Source organism: Panthera tigris, chromosome C1 (assembly GCF_018350195.1).
Source record: "Panthera tigris isolate Pti1 chromosome C1, P.tigris_Pti1_mat1.1, whole genome shotgun sequence".
Classification (NCBI taxonomy): domain Eukaryota; kingdom Metazoa; phylum Chordata; class Mammalia; order Carnivora; family Felidae; genus Panthera; species Panthera tigris.
This window is the reverse complement of record NC_056667.1, coordinates 47218602-47238411: the sequence shown is the minus strand read 5'-3', so window position 1 is coordinate 47238411 and position 19810 is coordinate 47218602. Positions and strand designations below refer to the sequence as shown.

Below are 19810 nucleotides of genomic sequence, written 5' to 3'. Positions count from 1 at the left end.
TTGCTTGTTTGCTTGCTTATTGCCTAGATCTCCTCATTGTGATGCAAGCTCCATGAAAGATGCACTTGGTGCTGGATAAATATTTTTTGGTGGCATAAATGAGACATACCATACCCATTGTTTTGTAGCCAGCTCTTTTCAGTTAACTTCTGGATGTTTCAGGTTATACTTCATTTTTCTTAAACTGTGCCATTCCAGAAAGTCAGGTGAAAGCAAAATTCTCACACTCCAAAGACTGCTTCTAGCACTGCAACTTTAAAACCACGAAACCTTAGTCTTTGGGCTCCAGAAACCCTCTAGAATCTCTTTTCTTTTGGCCAGCACTGCCTTAGAATCTTCAGCGGTCACAGCCTTGCCTGGATCATTCTTTAGAGGAGCCAAATCAGGTTCCAAGGACGTGAGTGAAGAAGAGTACCAGGCAAACAGCACAGCCCGCAGGCACGTCCCTCGTCTAGCCACACGGGGGCGTGAAAGCGTCACGGTCCGCTCCCGGTCGGCGGCCCTCGGGAAGGAAGATTATGGGCGGGTGTGTCGAATGCCCGCTGTGGGCGGAGCAAAAGGCGCCAAGGACCGGGCAGAGGGCAGGAAGTAAGGAGGCGGGGCTTCTGGATGGGGTACGCGCTTGCGCAAAGGGCCGGTGTGAAGAGTCGTCTTCGCTTTCGCCACTCCTAGGGTCTGTCCTGTGGGGACGTCTTTGTCCCCCTTTTACGAGTTGGGCCGGGCCCAGGGGTGGGGGCAGAGTGCGAGAACTTGGAGGGGCGCCGGGGTGAGGGGCGGAGCCCTGTGAGCACGGGGAGGGGAGTGGGGTGGCGAGGCCTGGGGGGAAGGGACGGAGGGGCGCCCGGTGTGTGTGGGGGAGGGTTGGGGAGAGCCGGGGGAGAGGGGTGAGTGGAAAAGGGGTACGGGAGAGTTGTGTCTCATCCCACCCCTCCTCCCCCTCCCCCCGCTCCCGGCGTGAAGTGCAGGGACCCCAGGGTGCTACTCTGCCGGCCGGGAAGTTGCTAGTTAGCAGGTGGATGTGGTTTCCGAGAAGATACCTCCCTCTCCCCTCATCCTTTCTCTTTAGCAGCTCCTTTTTTAAAGTAGTATTTCTTATTAACACGGACGGCACGGTGTGCCTCACTTCGACACCTTCACCCGTGCAAAACCGCTTCCAACCGCCTACAGCAACTTGAGAGGCAGTCCCTCTCTTTCCTCCTCACTCTTAAAGTAGACAACATTAAGTTTTCCAGCTAAACCCTGCAATGAAGAACCCAACATTTCCCGTGTAACCAGTGCAAAGGCGTTTTGACACTTTCTTCATAAACTTGTTTACAAAAAGAGCTTTTTATACTCTTTAAATAATGTCACTTGCCTGTGTAAAGCTGAGCAACAGTTTTATTGTGCCATGCAGTCCTCAATGAGCAATTTTAGTCCGGGGCGACGAAAAGACCTCATTTGGAATTCAGGGATTGATCCACCGTAGGGACCCCAACCAGTACCGTGTATCCCTCGCTGAAATGCAGTGGGTTTATATCCATCATCTCAGCCGTGGTGACGGGGTGCACGCAGTCTGACATTTGGAAGCTTAAGAACCAAGGCTGTTGCCTTCCAATTTTTTTTTTTTTTAAGTCTTCCATCATGTGTGTACTTTGCTTGAATGATTATTTTAAAGTACATGTCCTATTTTTGCCAACCTGACGGCTGTTTCCATAGAAACTAGAGAAGAAATAGTCATTTTCAGCAGAGTTGTTGAAACTGTCTTCCAGGCTTCAGCTGTGAGTGCCAGTGAGTGCTGTACTTGCTCATTCTGAGATGGTACTTAAAGAATTAAGGATCTGAAATGGTCTTAGAGGCTAACCATCCAAATTGCTTAATTTTCTCACATCATTACGTTAGTAATCCTTGAAGTTTGCCAGCCATGTTTGCTGACCTGCTCTCGTTCTTTGAAGAGGATAGGCCAGCCCTGAATCTTTCTTAGGCTCTGTGTAGTCTAGCGTTGGCTCTGTGAAATATATAAATAGGTTTCTTCCCCCAATTTTTTTTTTTTTTTTTTTTTACCATTTCTCAAGGATAAGCCAGGGATTGCAAAATATCAGGCTCCATTTCTGTTCTAAATGACAGTTTATTGTCAGTGATGTCAATGATAATGTTTTTACTTATGTTCATGTAATGTTTGGGGCTTTTGCTTGTACCTCCTGTGTCAGAATTTTTTTTTTTTTTTTTGTAATTTCACATAAGTCATGAGAGATGAGCAAGACTTTGCTTGCTATAATTGCAGAGCTAAGCTGTGCAATTGATGCGCATAGATACTAGAGATGAGAGGTTTTCTGAGGGGTGTAAGTAAATCAGTGGGTCTGGAGCTTAGGAATGGGTGAAGGACAGCCGGGGAAGGTGGCTGGAGAAATGGTAGGAGGTGGCATTATGAGAGGCCTGGTCTTTCATATGCAGGAGTTTATTGAAGCCCACGGAAACCGTTGGTAATTACAAAAATAGTTGTTAGTTTTGGGGCTTACAAAATAATACACCTTGTAAAAATTTGAACAGCACAGAAATAAATGAGATGAAAATCCTTTACAATGACTCAAAATAACCACTATGAATAGTTTGCTATGTATTGCTTTAGATTTATTTGTATTTGTGTATGTTAGCATATTGCAGCATTACTGTTGCTGCAAATTGGGCAGAGATTTTTGTCTCTTTTTTTGTGGTTATCTCCAGCATCCAGAATGGTATGATACGGTATGTAGGATGCGTTCATTAAATATTTAATGAATGAATGACATCATTTAGATGGAAAACTGAATGGGGTCTTGTGTATGTTGGTTTGGTCAAGGTGGTTAATAAGCTTTGTTTTTGTTTTTTTTTTTTTTTAAGTTGGTTGCCAGCATTTTAAAACTGCTAACTTCCACATAAAGTTTGAATTGCTTGCTTTTCTTGAAAACATTGAACTGTTTGGTAACACTAAGTTCAAATTCCATTACACTTGTTGCATCTTCTTTAGATAGGCATGAATCTGCATTTATGTCAGGATGGCTTTGCCTGGACTCTACAGACTAGCACTGTGGCTAATACAATAGCCACTAGTCATCTATGGCCATTTTGTTTTAGATGAACTAAAATGAACTAAAGGGGTGTCTGGGTGCCTCAGTTCGGTCGAGCATCTGGTTTTGGCTTAGGTCATGATCTCATGGTTCATAGGTTTGAGCCCTGCGTTGGGTTCCTTGTTGTCAACGCAGAGCCTACTTGGGATTCTCTCTCTCTCACTCCCTCTGCCCCGTCCCTGCTCAGGCATGAGCGCGCGCTCTCTCTCTTACAATAAATAAATGAACGCTAAAAAATTCTTTTGCTCAGTCACACCAGCCACATTTCAAGTGCTCAGTAGCCATAGGTAGAAGTTAGCACATTGGACAATGAAGACACATTTCTATGACTGCAGAAGTTTCTGTTGTGCAGTGCTGGTTTACACATCTGAGTTTGCCATTCCTGATATACAGAATTTTGGCAAGTAGTATTATTATTTTTAAGATTTGTATATCTTTGTCATTATACAAATCTCCATTTTAAAAAAAAAATGGTTGACTTATATTTAGCAATGTAAGGCTTATGTGAGTTGTGGGAGTAGGATTCTGTTGTCTGATTTGTAGTTTAGATAGCTTTACTTCTTGTTTGGGGGGGACGAACTGGAGGGGTAGGAGTTGGTGGTAAAATGGGCAGAGAGATTGGAGGTTATATAGTCATCCACAGCCTAAGGCCACAGAGCCCAGGAAGGGCTAGATTGAGACATTAAGGAGGCAGAATTGACACGACTGATTTAATGTGGATTGAGATCTGTTGTATGATAAAGTCACTGAAGAGATAATCCACTACTAATCTGGAACTGATTCAGTGTTGAAAATCGGGAATTTGGCTTCGCAAAGTATAGAAGGAACCCTCAGTTGTAATAAACAGCATGTATATTAAAATGTTATTAGCTTATGTATGAAGTGTGTAACTTTTATACCTCATAACCTCTTAAGTCAGAGGTCATTTATTTATGAGATACTCCTCCTTTTAAAGAGAGGGAATTGTTTTAGGGGTAAAGTAAAAGCTCATGTAGCTCAGTTAAATTTAGGAAGTACAGTGGACTCTTGGGAACTGGGAGGGTATGAATCTTGCCCCCTCTCTTTCTCTCCTTCTCTCCTTCTCTCCTTCTCTCCTTCTCTCCTTCTCTCCTTCTCTCCTTCTCTCCCTGAGGCTTCATGATCTTTTACTTTCTGCACATTGATCGATTCCATCGTCCTTTCTCTTGATCCACTTCTTTTGCAAGGGTTTTGGTTCCCAGTTCTTGTTTGCGTGCTACTTTGTGTAGCACCAATTACAGCCCCAAATTATACATACCCTTGTACTTCTTTGCCTGATACTGCCTCACCAAAAGTCTTGTCAGTGTCAGATGTCCACGCCTGGCTCTGTGGCCAGTGGAAGGGGTCTCTGGGGAAGATTGACAGTCTGGGCCTATCCCTTAAATTGAGGCTATAGGATGCCCTTAGAAAGTGGGCATGTGATTGGACAAGTGTTTGAAGCTTATCTCCTATAGTAAAGAATGTGGGTTTGTGTTGTTTTTGTAGTATGACTTCTAGCAAAAGGCTTTCTTTTGTTAAACCTAAGTACACTTCCCCATTTGAAACAATCCTTTAAAAACTTTTTTTTTCTGCATCTACCCAAACAGCATAAAAAACAATAGTTGCTTTGAACTGTTGTGCTACTCATGGAAGTCCTTTCTTTTTTAAAAATTCATAACAATGCATAACGCTTGATAAGGAACTGTATTTTATTATTCCATAATAGTCTTACTTAGATACATTTCCCCCCCCCCCCAACTAGATTATGACATCCATGAGGGCAGGGACTGAATTTCATGCTGCATCTGTAACTCATAAGCCAGCTAGCCAATGAAGAAACTTACTGGTTACTCAAATACTAATTTTGAAATGATTTCTAGACTTCAGTTATTTTACTACTTTCAGCTTGGTTTAAAAAAGGAAAAACTAGAAAGTATCTTGTTAATAACATCAGATTATTATGTATTAAATGTGGACTCTGATTTAAAATTGGTAGTAATTCCAAAAGGGTTAACTTGGAGTTAATGTTTACTTATCATGCACTTTATTCACATTTTATGTGATATGCAAGGGTGGAATGTTATATAAAAAATGTTAGTAACTTTTAAATAGTCTAACATGTAGGTAATACTGTTTATTAAAACTGATTTTCTGAAGTTATTTTTCTAGATAATATTGTATTAGTCTAGGTTGAGTTAGATTTACATATTTTCTTCCAACTTTAATTATGAAGATTTTGAAACAGAAGAATTGAAAAAAAAATTAATGAACACATATATAACCAGGACTTAGATACCATTGTTAATATTTTACTGCATTGGCTTTATGTCCTACGTGTGTGTGTGTGTGTGTGTGTGTGTGTGTGTGAGTGATACAATTTGAAAGTAAGTTTTATTCATCATAAAGAGATACCTCCACAAGTGTCTCAGGTATAAATTATTCACCTGCATAACCACATCATTATAACCTAATAAGCAATACTTACCTAAAATAACCTAAAAGCAAATCTGTATGTGAATTCCCCCATTAATCCCAGTTGTCTTCCAAAGCTGATTTTTTTCTTTCAAACTAAGATCTAATCAGAGTTCACACATTGCATTTGATTGTTACCTGTTTTTAGTATCTTTTGAAAAACAGCTTAATTGATTTATAATTGACATAAAATAAATTATGCAGACGTAAGCTATATAGTATAAGTTTTGACCTCTGTGTACACCTGTGAAACCTACATCACAAGCAAAATAGTGAACATATTCATTGCCTCCAAAACTTTATAATCCCTCTCCTGATCCTCTTTACTTTCCCATCCTCAGGCAATCAGTGATCTCTCTGTAAGTAAGTATAATTATTTTGCATTTTCTACAGTTTATATTATAGAGCTGGAATCATAGAGTATGCACTTTTTTGGCGGTAGTAAGGTCTGGCTTCTATCACTTGTTAGTATATAGAGATAAAATTTGTTTTGTATGTTGCTTTTGTATCCTGACACCTAACTAAAGTCATTGTAGGAGCTTTTTTTGTAGATTCCTTTGGATTTTTTATAGAGATGATCCTATTGTGTAGGCATAAAAACCACTTCTATATTTCTTGTCTGGATGCCATTTATTTAGTTATGTATGTATTCTATTGTATTGATTAGGAACTCCAGTATAATATTGAATTTAAGTGGTGAGAGTGAACATCTGTGCTTTTCTCCTGATCTTAGGAGGAAAGTATAGTCTTTCACCAATAAATATGCTGTTATAGTTTTCTGTAGATGTCCTAGTTTATGAGAGTTTTTTGTCAGGGTTGGGTGTTGGATTTTATCAAATGCTTTTTCTGTATCTATTGAGATGATCATATGGTGTTTCTTTTTCAGTGCATAGGGTGGATTACACTGATTGCTGAATTTTTCTTTCAACCTTGCATTCCTGGGACACACCTCAACTGGTCATGATGTACTGTCTTTATATATATTGTTGAATTAGATTTTCTAAAATATTAAGAATTTTTTCTGTCTGTGTTGATGAGAGATAGTACTTTATAGTCTTCTAAGTTTTTTTCTGGCTTTAGTATCATGCATGGTAATGCTGGTCTTATGGAATGAAATGCAAATTATTCATTTCTTTTCAATTTCCTGGAAGAGTTTGAATAGAATTATTTTTAATTATTCCTTAACTGTTTGACAGAATTCCCCAGTGAAGCTATTTGGGCCTGGAGCTTTCTTTGTGGGAAGGTTTTTAACTGTAAGTTAAATTAAAATAATAGATATAGGGCTGTTCAGATCAATTTCTTTCTGAGTTAGCTTTGGTAGTTTGTGTTTTTCAGGAAGTTGATCTATTTCATCTAAAATGTGAAATTTAAGATTTTCTCTTCCATTGGTTTTAAGAAATTTAACTAGGATATGCCTTGGAGTAAGTTTCCTTTGTGTTTACTGTGTGTGTGTGTGTGTGTGTGTGTGTGTGTGTGTGTTTTAAACTTGTTGGATTTGTTGGTTTACAGTTTTCATCAAATTTGGAAAATGTTGGCCATTCTTTTTTCTTTTTATTGTCTACCTACCATGCCTTCCCACTTTTCAGGGACTCCAGTTATACATATGTTAGGCCACTTGAGTTATCCTATACCTTGTTGATGCTCTGTGCATTTTTTCTCTTGGTTTTCTATTTTGGTTTTCTTGGTTTCTATTGATCCGTCAAATTCACAAGTCTTTATTTCATTGTTATAATATCTAATCTGCTGTTAGTCTCATCTAGTGTATTTTTCATAGAAGACACTAGTTTTCTTGTCTAGAAGTTCAATGTAAGTCTTCTAAAAAAACATATTCCATGTCTAACACTCTCAAATTACCTTTAGCTTCTTAAACACATGGAATATAGTTATAATAAGCACTTCAATATCTTTGTCAATGCTGTCATTCATGCTACTTAAGAGTTAGTTTTTATTAGTGTTTTTCTTAATTAAGGTTTACATATCCTGCATCTTTGCTGCCTGGCAATTTTTAATTATAAATTGTACCTTGTTAAGTGGTGGATATTTTTGTATTCTTAACAACTGTTTTTGAGCTTTTTTCTAGAATGTGGTTTAGTTACTTAGAAACAGTTTGATCTTGTTGAGTATTGCCTTTAATCTTTGTTAGGTAGGGCTAGAGTAACTTTTATTCTAGGACTACTTTTTCTCTAATGAGGCAAAACCCTCTGAGTACTCTACCCAGTGCCCCATGAGTTAAAAGGTTTTCTGCTTTGAAGAGTGTAAATAGGCCAGATGCTCCATGAGTCCTGCAGGTTGCTCCTCTAGTCCTGTCAGGTGATTCTTTCCCACCTCCAAGGACTTTCCTCACATGAGTGCCCTGATCAGAACTCAGCTGAATATAGGAGGCAGATTTTTCTGCAGGACACACTCTGGAGTTCTTTTTCTGCACAGTTGTGTCTTCTCTCATACTGTGCTCTGCGAGGTCTAGCTACTATGGCCTACTTGAACTCCCAGCTTCATCTCTCCAATTTAGGGCCACTTGTGGGCTGTGCTAGGTTTGCCCTGTCTGCATAGTGGCCGGGAAACTCTCCAGGCAGGAACTTGGGGCAATTGTAGGACTCAGTTAATTTATTTCCCATCTCTCAGGCGTCACTTATTCTTCATTGCCTAATGTCCAGTGTTTTGAAACCATTGTTGTATTTATTGTTTTTTCACTTGTTTTCAGTTCCTCTTATTCCATCTTGACCCCAATTAAAAGTGCCAGGATTATATGTGAAAGGATCAAGTTTGTATTTTATTTTATATTTATTTTTTAAATATGTATTTTAAATTTACATCCATATTAATTAACATATAGTGCAATAATGATTTCAGGAGGAGAATCCAGTGATTCATCCTCTGTGTGTAACACCCAGTGCTCATCCCAGCAAGTGTCCTCCCTAATGCCCCTTGTCCATTTAGCCCATCCCCCCACCCAAAACCCCTCCAGCAACCCTCAGTTCTCTATATTTAAGAGTCTTTTGTATTTTGTCCCCCCTCCCTGTTTTTATATTATTTTTGCTTCCCTTCCCTTATGTTCATCTGTTTTGTATCTTAAATTCCACACGAGTGAAGTCATATGATATTTGTCTTTCTCTAACTGACTGATGTCACTTATTTTTTATTATTATTATTATTTTTTAATGATTTCACTTATAATACAGTCTAGTTCCATCCAATTTGTTGCAAATGGCAAGATTTCATTCTTTTTGATTGATGAGTAATACTTCATTGTATCTATATACCACATATTTGTTTTTAAATGTTTATTTTTGAGAGAGAGAGAGAGAGAGAGAAACAGAGTGTGACCGGGGGAGGGGCAGAGAGAGGGACACAGAATCTGAAGCAGGCTCCAGGCTCTGAGCTGTCAGCACAGAGCCAAATGGCCCGATGTGGGGCTTGAACTCGTGAACTGCAAGATCATGACCTGAGCTGGAGTCCAATGCTTAACTGACTGAGCCGCCCAGGCACCCCTCTTCTTTATCCATTCATCTGTCGATGAACATTTGGGCTCTTTCCATACTTTGGCCATCGTCAATAGCACTGCTATAAACATTGGGGTGCATGTGCCCCTTCAAATCCCCACTCCTGTATCCTTTGGTTAAATACCTAGTAGTGCAATTGCTGGCTCATAGGGTAGTTCTATTTTTAATTTTTTGAGGAACCTCCATACTGTTTTCCAGAGTGGCCGCACCAGTTTGCATTCCCCCCAGCAGTGCAAAAACGGTTCCTCTTTCTCCACATACTCGCCAATATCTGTTGTTGCCTGACTTGTTAATTTTAACCATTCTTACAGGTGTGAGGTGGTATCTCTTTGTGGTTTTGATTTGTATTTCCCTGATGATGAGTGATGTTGAGCATTTTTTCATGGGTTGGTTGGCCATCTGGATGTTTCTTTGGAGAAGTGTCTATTCAGGTCTTTTGCCCATTTCTTCACTGGATTATTTGGTTTTTGGGTGTTGAGTTTGACAAGCGATTTATAGATTTTGTATAGTAACCCTTTATCTGGTATGTCATTTGCAAATATCTTTTCCCATTCCATCAGTTGCGTTTTAGTTTTGCTGATTATTTCTGTTTCCTATGCTGTGGAGAAGATTTTTATCTTGATGTGGTACCAGTAGTTCATTTTTGTTTTTGTTTCCTTTGCCTTCAGAGACCCGTTAAGGTAGAAGTTGTTGCAGCCGAAGTCAAAGAGATTGCTGCCTGTATTCTCCTCTAGGATTTTGATGGCCTCTTGTCTTATGTTTAGGTCTTTCTTCCATTTTGAGTTTATTTTTGTGTATGGTGTAAGAAAGTGGTCCAGATTCATTTTTCTGCATGTTACTGTCCAGTTCTCCCAGCACCATTAGCTAAAGAGACTGTCTTTTTTCCATAGGATATTCTTTCCTGCTTTGTTAAAGATAAGTTGACCGTACGTTTGTGGGTCTATTTCTGAGATCTCTATTCTGTTCCATTGATCTGAGTGTCTGTTTTTGTGCCATTACCATACTGTCTTGATGATTACAGTGTTGTAATACAGCTTGAAGTTCGGGATGGTGATGCCTCCTTCTTTGGTTTTCTTTTTCAAGATTGCTTTGGCTATTCGGGGGCTTTTCTGGTTGCATACACATTTAGAATTGTTTTTACTAGCTCTGTGAAGAATGCTGGTGTTATTTTGATAGGGATTGTTTTGAATGTGTAGATTGCTTTATGTACTATTGACATTTTAACAATATTTGTTCTTCCAAACCATGAGCATGGAATGTTTTTCCATTCTTTTGTGTGACTTCTTCAGTTTCTTTCATGAGCTTTGTATAATTTTCATTGTATAGATCTTTTATCTCTTTGGTTAGGTTTATTCCTAGATATTTTATGACTTTTGGTGCAGTTGTAAATGGGATCGTTTCCTTGATTTCTCGCTTCATTATTGGTGTATAGAAATGCAACCAATTTCCGTGCATTGATTTTATATCCTGCAACTTTGCTGAATTCATGTATCAGTTTTAGCAGTTTTTCAGTGGAGTCTTTAGGTTTTCCACATCGAGTATCATGTCATCTGTGAAGAGTGAAAGTTTGACTTCTTCTTGCCAATTTTGATGCCTTTTATTTCTTTGTGTTGTCTGATTGCTGAGGTAGGACTTTCAACACTATGTTGAATAACAGTGATGAGAGTGGACATCCTTATCATGTTCCTGACCTTAGGGGGTAAGCTCTCAGTTTTTCCCCACTGAGGGAGATATTAGTGGTGGGTTTTTTTTGTGTTGGCCCTTATGATCTTGAGGTATGATCCTTCTATCCCTACTTTCTTAAGGGTTTTTAATCAAGAAGGGATGCTGTATTTTGTCAAATGCTTTTCTGCATCAAATTTGTATTTTAAAAAATACATTTTAAAACTTAGATCTTACTATTCCATTACATGCTTTTCTGTAATGCCTCCTAGTTACTGCCAATTACTAAAGTTGACTGTTTTTGTTTGTTTGTTTAATCCATTTCTTAATCCCCAGTAATTTAACTGTTAAAATAAAAACAGACTTCCCCCAAGCAAAACTAAAAAATGAAAGAAGAAAAAAAAAACAACAACCAAGTTTCTAAAGTATATGTTGTAGAGTAAAAAGAAGTGAGCAAAACCTTTTTTTTTTTTTTTTTTTTTTTAACCTCTTTGGTTTGTATTGCTGAGAGGCATTGCTATAGGGCTGGTGAGTAGAAACCTAAGATAATTCAGTCTGAGATGTGTCAAGGGAAGAACAACTGAACAGCAACAGTTTTATAAATAAGTATTTCCAGAGGTATTTATAACTTATTTTTTGTGTTCCAGATAATCCAGGAGAACAAAGATGAGCTTCATCTGTGGACTGCAATCTGCTACTAGAAACTGTGTTTTCTTCCGATTTCATTTGCTGACCAACTGGAGACTGTGTAACACACTAGCTGTCACCTCACCAGACTGCCATCAAGTACAAATTACTCATACAGTTAATAAGTATCAGGGTCTTGGAGTACAGCAGTGTGATACGTTGACTTTTCTGCCTAAAAATTTTTATTCTTATAGGACTCTTAATACCAAAAGACCAGGATGCCTCTTGAGCGTGAGCCATAAAGAAATTTGGAAGGTTACCCCAACATGTGGTGCACGGAATGACTCTTTTTCAAGACAACTCCTGATAGAAGAAGTTGCAGGAGCTCCTTTTCTCTCAGTATTGCGTCCCCTAAAGTGTCTTCGCATGAGACAGAGAGACATCAGGAGTTTCCACACTTCTCCTCGGTTTCAAGCTGCTCCGGTTCCTCTCTTGTTGATTATTCTTAAACCAGTGCAGAAACTATTTGCAATCATTGTAGGCAGGTAAAAAGCTTAAAAAAAAAAAAACAAAAAACAAACAAAAAAAACTTAAAAGGTATTTGTAAAACTATACTTTTAAAGAAAACTTGTTAGATTTCCCTCCCATATTTAGCTCAAAATTAAGTTTCCAAACGGTTGGTTCTAGCCAGTTTTGTTAGAAATGATTTAATCTTGAAATAATTTACTACATATTATAGTATAAAAATGAGATCTTTAAAAAATTATATAGGACACTTTTTAAACGATCTTCTATTTTGATTACAAGAATGAGAAATGTTGGGTATAGTTTGTAAGAACAATACTTAAAAACATAACTTTTTATTTTACGAAATCTGAGGCAACGGGTCATGAAACTGGGAGTTCACTTATTTAAGAATAGGCCCATTCCTAGCCAAGTTAATGCTTAATTAGCATCTATTTTTCAGTTCTATTTCCATCACATCTTTGTTATTTTCTTTTGGGTAGTCCTTCATAATAATTATGTTTTCACAGCTAAATAGTACCTTTTATTTAATTTAAACCTCCCCCCATAATTAATCTTCTTTTATTTGCTCCATGAAGAACGAGGAAAGGTAAAGTTAAGCATTGTCTCGTCATTCTTACATTTGATGACTGTGAAGGCCTTTCTAGCTCTCTTACTCCCATACTAACCAACCCAGTTTTCTGTGATTTGACACCGGCACCCAGAAAATATACAGTTGTGTTAGCTCTAGTTGTAGGTAACGACTGCCAGAGAAGACCAGAGCTAGAAAACAGTTAAAGCAGTAAACACAGATTTATGCAGAACTTTTGCAGTAGGGGAAGAGAGACCTAAGTATAGAACCAGAGTTAATCTGAATATACCATGGGCAAGTGGGAATTTATAGCTGAGAAGCAGGGTGGGGTTTGGTGGATAGAAAATTACTCAGACGAAGCATCAGGAATAAGTGGGGATTCTCCCTAACCTGACCCCACTAGGCTTCTTGCTAAAGGCAGGTGAGTGTGATCAGACATCATCTGGAGGCTGGAGACTGATGAGGAACTCGATCAGGTATCGAGGGTGATAAGATACGGAGGATGGGGAAATTCTGTTTAACCTGACTTAGCAGGATTCTTGCTAAACCTGGACAATGCAGAGATGAATATGGAAGTCCAGAAGTGAGGCCTAGTTGAAAAAAGTTCAGGGGAGCCTGAGTAGAGTCTGGTGCAAGAGAGGATCTTTGTCATAACTCAGCCCAGGGTCTTAGGCCAATGGCTCTTTCTCATCCTTTTTAATATTATTTTTAACTTTTTGTTGTTGTTTCCATTGTAATCACTTAACATTTTCTTTTAAGCTGTGTTTTCATCATACATTGAAGGCAGATGATAAGACATATGAAGTTTTAAATGGGAAATAAATATACTTCATGGTCTGGCCTAAGTCTTTTCAGGTTGGGACACTTTGAGGCATCTTAGGAGTGTCACTTAATAAAATTAAAATAACTTGAAGTTATTTTGTAAGATGGATTTTGTCAAGAGAATGATGTATATATCTTAAACTTTTGTTGTGATTTCACAGATGAACCCACTAGGAAAAATTTTGTCTTGTTGAAAACATTGCTTGTCAAAATGTCTGTGATCTCTGATAACCAGCAGGGAGTATTGTTGCCTGGTAGAAATGAGACCTCCATGTGTTAACTACACAGTCTCTCATTTTCTCGTTTACGATGTTTATGCCCTTATTACCTTTCCTTTATTATGTTCTTGAGGGGATAGTGAAGTTTCTGCTGGTGAGCAGTGTTTATTTCTAAAATCAATGCTGAGGTAGTTTCCCTTGTACCTTGCTGAAGTACTGGCAGATTGTGCTGGAAGTCTGATGAGCAGGGGGAGTGAATTGTGGTTACAGGTATAGATGATTGTGCTGTAACCCCTCAGATGTTTATTTGAACAGATCATCCCTATCAAGTGGTTAAGTACCCATACTCTAGGATCACATGGTCTTCCTTGCCTGGTTTTCCCTTATCACCTCTGCAACCTTGGACAAGTCCTCGGACAGTTCTCTCTGTCTCAGTTTTATCTTTGGTAACAGGGTTTTTGTGAAGATGAAGTGAGATGACACATGTATAACAATTAGAACAGTAGCTTGCATGTGGTAAACAGTCAATAAATGTTAACTAGTGGTAGTTGTAAAATAGCTACTCATTTAGTGTTCACCTTTAAAATAAGAAGAAACTTTAAATGAGCTTTAGAATTTTTATAACTGGCTACTTTTTCATCATTTAGCTAAGAATTTTATAAATGGAGAAAACCCATCTATACAGAGAAATAATTCACAAAAATTCAAGTATTTGATGACATAGAATTCTAGTATAAGATTAAGTTTTGTTGATATGTGCTGATACTATTGTCAGAACTTTGAATTTTTCTTTCTGCTCTAGGGGCATAAGGAAATGGTGGCAGGCACTTCCTCCTAACAAGAAGGAACTATTTAAAGAAGGTTTAAGGAAGAATAAATGGAAGTTATTCCTTTGTTTCAGTAGTTTTGGATTGCTCTTTGTAGTGTTTTATTTTACTCACCTGGAAGTGAGTCCTATCACAGGAAGGAATAAGCTACTATTATTGGGGAAAGAACATTTCAAACTTTTATCCGAACTGGAATATGAAGCAGTAAGTAGTGAGAATTGTTTATAATTAGATTGCTTAATATAATACTCAAAGTGGCAAAGTTTCTTAAGTATGAAAGATGCACTACTTTTTTATGTTAGTCTTTGATAGAAAATTCTCATTTTCCCAAAAGGCCTCCAAAGTTTCATACTTAGTATTCCTGCTACCTACATTGCATTTCCTTTCATTCATCCAGCTAATTCCTGCTCATCACATGCCACCTTAAATGTCACTTTCTCAGGAAAGTCTTCCTTGATTATCCAGACTGGGTTAGGCAGGTTGGCTACATTATGCTCTAGTGGGAATCCTTCATACAGACTGCATTATGAATCAGCTCATTTATAATTGTGTCCAGTGCTTGGCTATATTGGGGTCAGGTCTCCTGCTTTTATTTTCTTTTTGCATACTGTACTTTTCCTTTGAATCACTTATCATGGAGATAACATAATTGTTATTTGCATAATTATTTCTTTACTGATCTGTCTCCTTTGTTAGACTAAGCTCTTTGGGAACCAAGACCCTGTCTGTTTTTATCATTTTATATTAAGTACTAGCACAATGTAGAAGTTAGTGTTTAGTACATATTTTTTGGATAAGTAGATATGTAATATGAATTTTTGTACCTTGAAAGTAATGTAGAATACGGTAATTTTTGGGGCGCCTGGGTGGCGCAGTCGGTTAAGCGTCCGACTTCAGCCAGGTCACGATCTCGCAGTCTGTGAGTTCGAGCCCCGCGTCAGGCTCTGGGCTGATGGCTCGGAGCCTGGAGCCTCTTTCCGATTCTGTGTCTCCCTCTCTCTCTGCCCCTCCCCCGTTCATGCTCTGTCTCTCTCTGTCCCAAAAATAAATAAAAAACGTTGAAAAAAAAATTTTTAAAAAAAGAATACGGTAATTTTTTCCAAAACCTCATTTTTGGCAATTATATTTTTTGAATGCAAAATCAAGTTGGAATTCAGAAGCCTTAAGTCTTTTTTTTTTTTTTTAATGTTTTTTATTTTTATCAAGAGATTACAAGCAGGGGAGGGGCAGAGAGAGAGGGAGAAAGAGAATCCCAAGCAGGCTCCGTGCTGCTAGCACAGAGCCTGTGGCGGGGCTCAAACTCAGGAAACATGAGATTATGACCTGAGCTGAAATCAAAAGTTGGACGCTTAACTGACTGAGCCACCCAGGAGCCCCAAGAAGCCTTACTTCTTTAGAAAGTACAGTAACTCAGATAGTTAAGCATTTTATACCACTAGTGAGTTTCTTGAGGACAGACCCTTTCTCTAGTTGTGAGCACACACCTAGTATATACTCGATGAGTATTTATTGAATTGATGTCTCATGGTCTCACTTGACCACTTTGGTGAAGTCTTTATGTCTTTTTATTTCAGTTAAGCTTCTGAGTTTGTCAGTAGAAAGTTACCTTAAAAAAGAAATAACATTGTTTTTTCACAAAAAAGGTGCATCTTTTCTAGTAGAGCTTTTACAGAGATTGGAGATGTTTCTAGGGTAGTCTTGTCTGAAGCAGGTTTGAGGAGAGTGTTCTGGAAAGATTGAGATAGGCCTAGTGTTAAATTTCTGTATCTTCCACGATTTGTCTCACTCAGAAGCTTTAAAAAATAATGTATATGTACATAATAATCTTTTTTTTTAGCCTACAAATATAATAACCTGCTTGATACTAAAATTCAAGCACATGTTCCTATAGGGATATGGTAAAGTACTATAATATATAATTTTGCTTGTTTTATTTCCTTCATATGGGTTAATAGTTGTTTCAGTTTATTTACATTGGTGACTTGTGCTTTTAAAAAATGGTATTGATATAAAGACTATTGCAGATTCAATTCTACAAAATCATCTGTTTTTAATACATCTAAGGAAGGAAGATGCTAAACTTCTTGATCTATATGTGAACGAAGCTACACATTTTATGGAAATTAATGTGATATTTTCAGAACACCCTTAATTTTCCTATACTTGAAAGGGTTTCTCATGAATATAGCTTCAGAAAGTGTGTTCGTATAGTGGCTAGTCCTACTCTACATGGTGTAGAGAAAATGACATGCATGTTAGTTCTAAAATTTCAGTAATTTCCTATCATTCTGTGTGAATAAAACACTTAAAATTAATGAAATGTCCTTTTTTTAAAAATTTTTTTTAATGTTTATTCATTTTTGAGAGACAGAACAGAATTTGAGCTGGGGAGGGGTAGAGAGAGAGGGAGACAGAATCCAAAGCAGGCTCCAGGCTCCAGGCTCCAAACTGTCAGCATAGAGCCAGACGCGGGGCTCAAACTCACTGACCTCAAGATCATGACCTGAGCTGAAGTTGGATTTCTAACCAACTGAGCCACCCAGGTGTCCCCAAAATGTCCTTTTCTTTTTAGAAGTTTAACTTTTTAAATTAAGTATAGGGTGTTTTTCTAGTCAGTGGGTTATGAAAGTAATTTTCTTTTATATTGTTCTTCCTTATATGAAATCTTTGTTTCCTAGGCAGTATTTTGTTTTCTAAAATATTTAGGAAAGTAGAAATAATATTTAAACATTTTATTTGTTTATAGGCTAATAGAAAAGATGAAAGTTTTATTTCAACCAATTTATATGAAAAATCTTAGTTATTAGAATTTATTCCATTTGTGAGAAAGCACATTGCCTTTGCATGAATAATTCAAATTTAAGAATTGAAGTGTTTTGTATATGTAGATTTTTACATAATTAAAAATTAAAATGTTCAACAATAAGTAGCCATTTAACTCTTCATGAAGCAATATAAACATTTTGCTGAGCTAAAACTCTCTTAAAATAAAGATGACTTTTTAATCTTTCAGTGGATGGAAGAGTTTAAAAATGATATGCTAACTGAGAAGGATGCCCGATACCTAATGGTTAAAGAAGTGGTTTATCATTTGATTGAGTGCAATAAAGATATTCCAGGGATCTCTGAGATCAATTGGACTATTCATGTGGTTGATTCCCCAGATATAAATGCCTTTGTGCTTCCAGTAAGTGAATGTTCTCCCATCTAACTTTAAATCGTAAATTTAATATCCTTGTTTTTTTTAAGATGTTCCAATTACTTACATTATTTTCTTTATGGTGCAGAATGGACAAGTGTTTATCTTCACTGGGCTTTTAAATAGTGTAACTGATATTCATCAACTTTCCTTTCTTCTGGGCCATGAAATAGCACATGCAGTACTTGGGCATGCTGTAAGTACCTAGGATGAATGTTCAGTTGTTGAAATACTGCTTTGAAGTGTGCAAGTTAAATCTTGTAAAACTGAATCTTTTCAGTTTTCTTTTTCTTTAAAAGATGGTATGTTAGTTTTTAGCAGTTGACTTACTCTGTTACCTGAAAAAATATGACTGGCTAATTTTGAGAATTTTTATGGTCTTTAGTATTTGATACCTGAATAATTAGTGTTTCTGTTAAGTACTATTTTTATCAGCTGTCTCTTTTGCTAAAAAGTAATTATTCTCAACCTCTAATTATTTCAAATTAGATTTTAAACTCTCCATAATTATTAACATACTTGTAATCTAGTCTGAAAGTTAACTATATGAAAGTGATATTACTATTTAAGTGGGTAAATCAGTTTTCTTGCTTTTTTATTCATTCTCAGAAGATGGCTTGGAGCATCTCTGAAAATCTCTAGAATGATATGCCATATATAATTAATGCAGAGTAATAATAATGATACCTTGCCATTTTACAGTTTGCTGAGCTTTTAAATACTTACCTTCTCAATTATAATTTTAATACCATCCTCATTAAGTATGTATTTAATATCCCTACATTATGTATGAGGAAACTAATGTTTAAAAAGACTTGGAGTAACATGAGTAATGTGGTCAACTGGCCAACTGGGACTTTAACCCAGGTCTTCTGTTTGCAAATCCAGCCCTGCTTTCTTTTACCACACTTACCTGGGTATTGGCAGCCTTTTTTTTTAATGGATCATAGAATTCAGGTTGATTTACGGTTCTGTGAATACACATCTGTTTGACTTGGTATGAGTACAAAAAGCTAATGTATTTGTTTATTCATATATTTATTTTTATTAAAAATAAGTATATTTTGTCCACATTAACTAGAGAGAGGTGTATTTTCTGTTGAAAACATGAAGGTAAATAGTGAAAGGATTGTGAAATGTTATGTCAGAAATGTAAGTAATATTAACTTTAAATGGAAATGCTAGTGTTATTAATCTCCTTAAAAGTCATTTCAAATTCTGTCTGTTCCTTAAAGTACTAAGTTGAGGTGGGTCACAGTTGTGCTTTTCTGAAGCACAAACAGTAATTATCTCATTTATTTCTTCTGAATTATAGAAAAATATAAAAAAACATTTTCCTTAAATAGATCTATATAAGAATAAATCTAAGCAATCGAAAAAGATTGTCTTTCAAGAAAAGACTTCATAACTGCAAAATCAGTTTTGGCCAATTTTAGCATTTAAAAGATACTCATATTACATACACCTTTATTTTTCTGGCCTCTAGTTCACTGTCTCATTCAGCATATTGTTGTCATCTCTGTCAGTGCAGAACACTAATTAGATAAGACATAAAAAGAAAATAACAGTCTTAAAAATTGAAAGTAGTTATTAATATTTCTTTGTAGAGGCCTTAGACATCATCAGCACTATATTTTCTCTTTTAGCAGTCTCCATGTTTTCTTCCTTCCACAAATACATATTTAAAAATTTTTTTTAGTTTTCTAAGACTATGTAATGGGTAATTATATTCTTTAATAATTAATAATAAGGATTTTCTCTTTTATAATGACTTCATCATTTGTAGTGTTATTCTTTTGTGCTAAAATAATTCCATAATTGTTTTTCATGACACACAGTTTGTATAATGAAGCAAAGAATGCTTTGTGAGGACAGATTATATTGTTACAAGAAGTGTTCCGTGTGATTGTTTTTAGTTGTCAGCCATGTTTCATACGTTCAAGTAATGATTCCTGTATTATCAGCATTTATTAATCATCTTTAATGGGGAATGTGAACAATCCAGTGCGTTAAACTTGTATTTAGAAATTATTACTTAAAACAACTATTTTAAGTAAAATTGGTTAGTTCTATAAATATAAAACTTTATAGAACTCAATTTCCTAGTGAGAAATACCAGAGTGATAAAATTGCAAACTTGCATAAATGAATCATACTGCATATATTAGGTCATGAAGTCCAGAAGTTTTTTACTAAAAATAAATTTCCAGTCTTTTTCTGAATTTTTCTTAACTATTTCATATGTTAAGCAGTGTTTAGTCTATCCAAAGGTATAAGGTATAAGCATAATGAGCACATTTATTTCCT

General features: G+C 36.7%; 1 protein-coding gene across 1 annotated transcript in view; it reads left to right on the top strand.

The window, feature by feature from the left end:
- Nucleotides 1–596: 596 nt before the first annotated feature.
- Nucleotides 597–19810, top strand: part of OMA1 (OMA1 zinc metallopeptidase) — a 77039-nt gene continuing 57825 nt past the window's right edge. Inside the window, exons 1-5 of the mRNA XM_007089877.3 lie at nucleotides 597–673; nucleotides 11362–11886; nucleotides 14280–14508; nucleotides 17318–17491; nucleotides 17592–17699. Of these exons, the coding sequence (XP_007089939.1) occupies nucleotides 11381–11886; nucleotides 14280–14508; nucleotides 17318–17491; nucleotides 17592–17699 (1017 nt within the window). The 5' untranslated portion in view covers nucleotides 597–673; nucleotides 11362–11380. The remainder of the gene's footprint in view (nucleotides 674–11361; nucleotides 11887–14279; nucleotides 14509–17317; nucleotides 17492–17591; nucleotides 17700–19810) is intronic.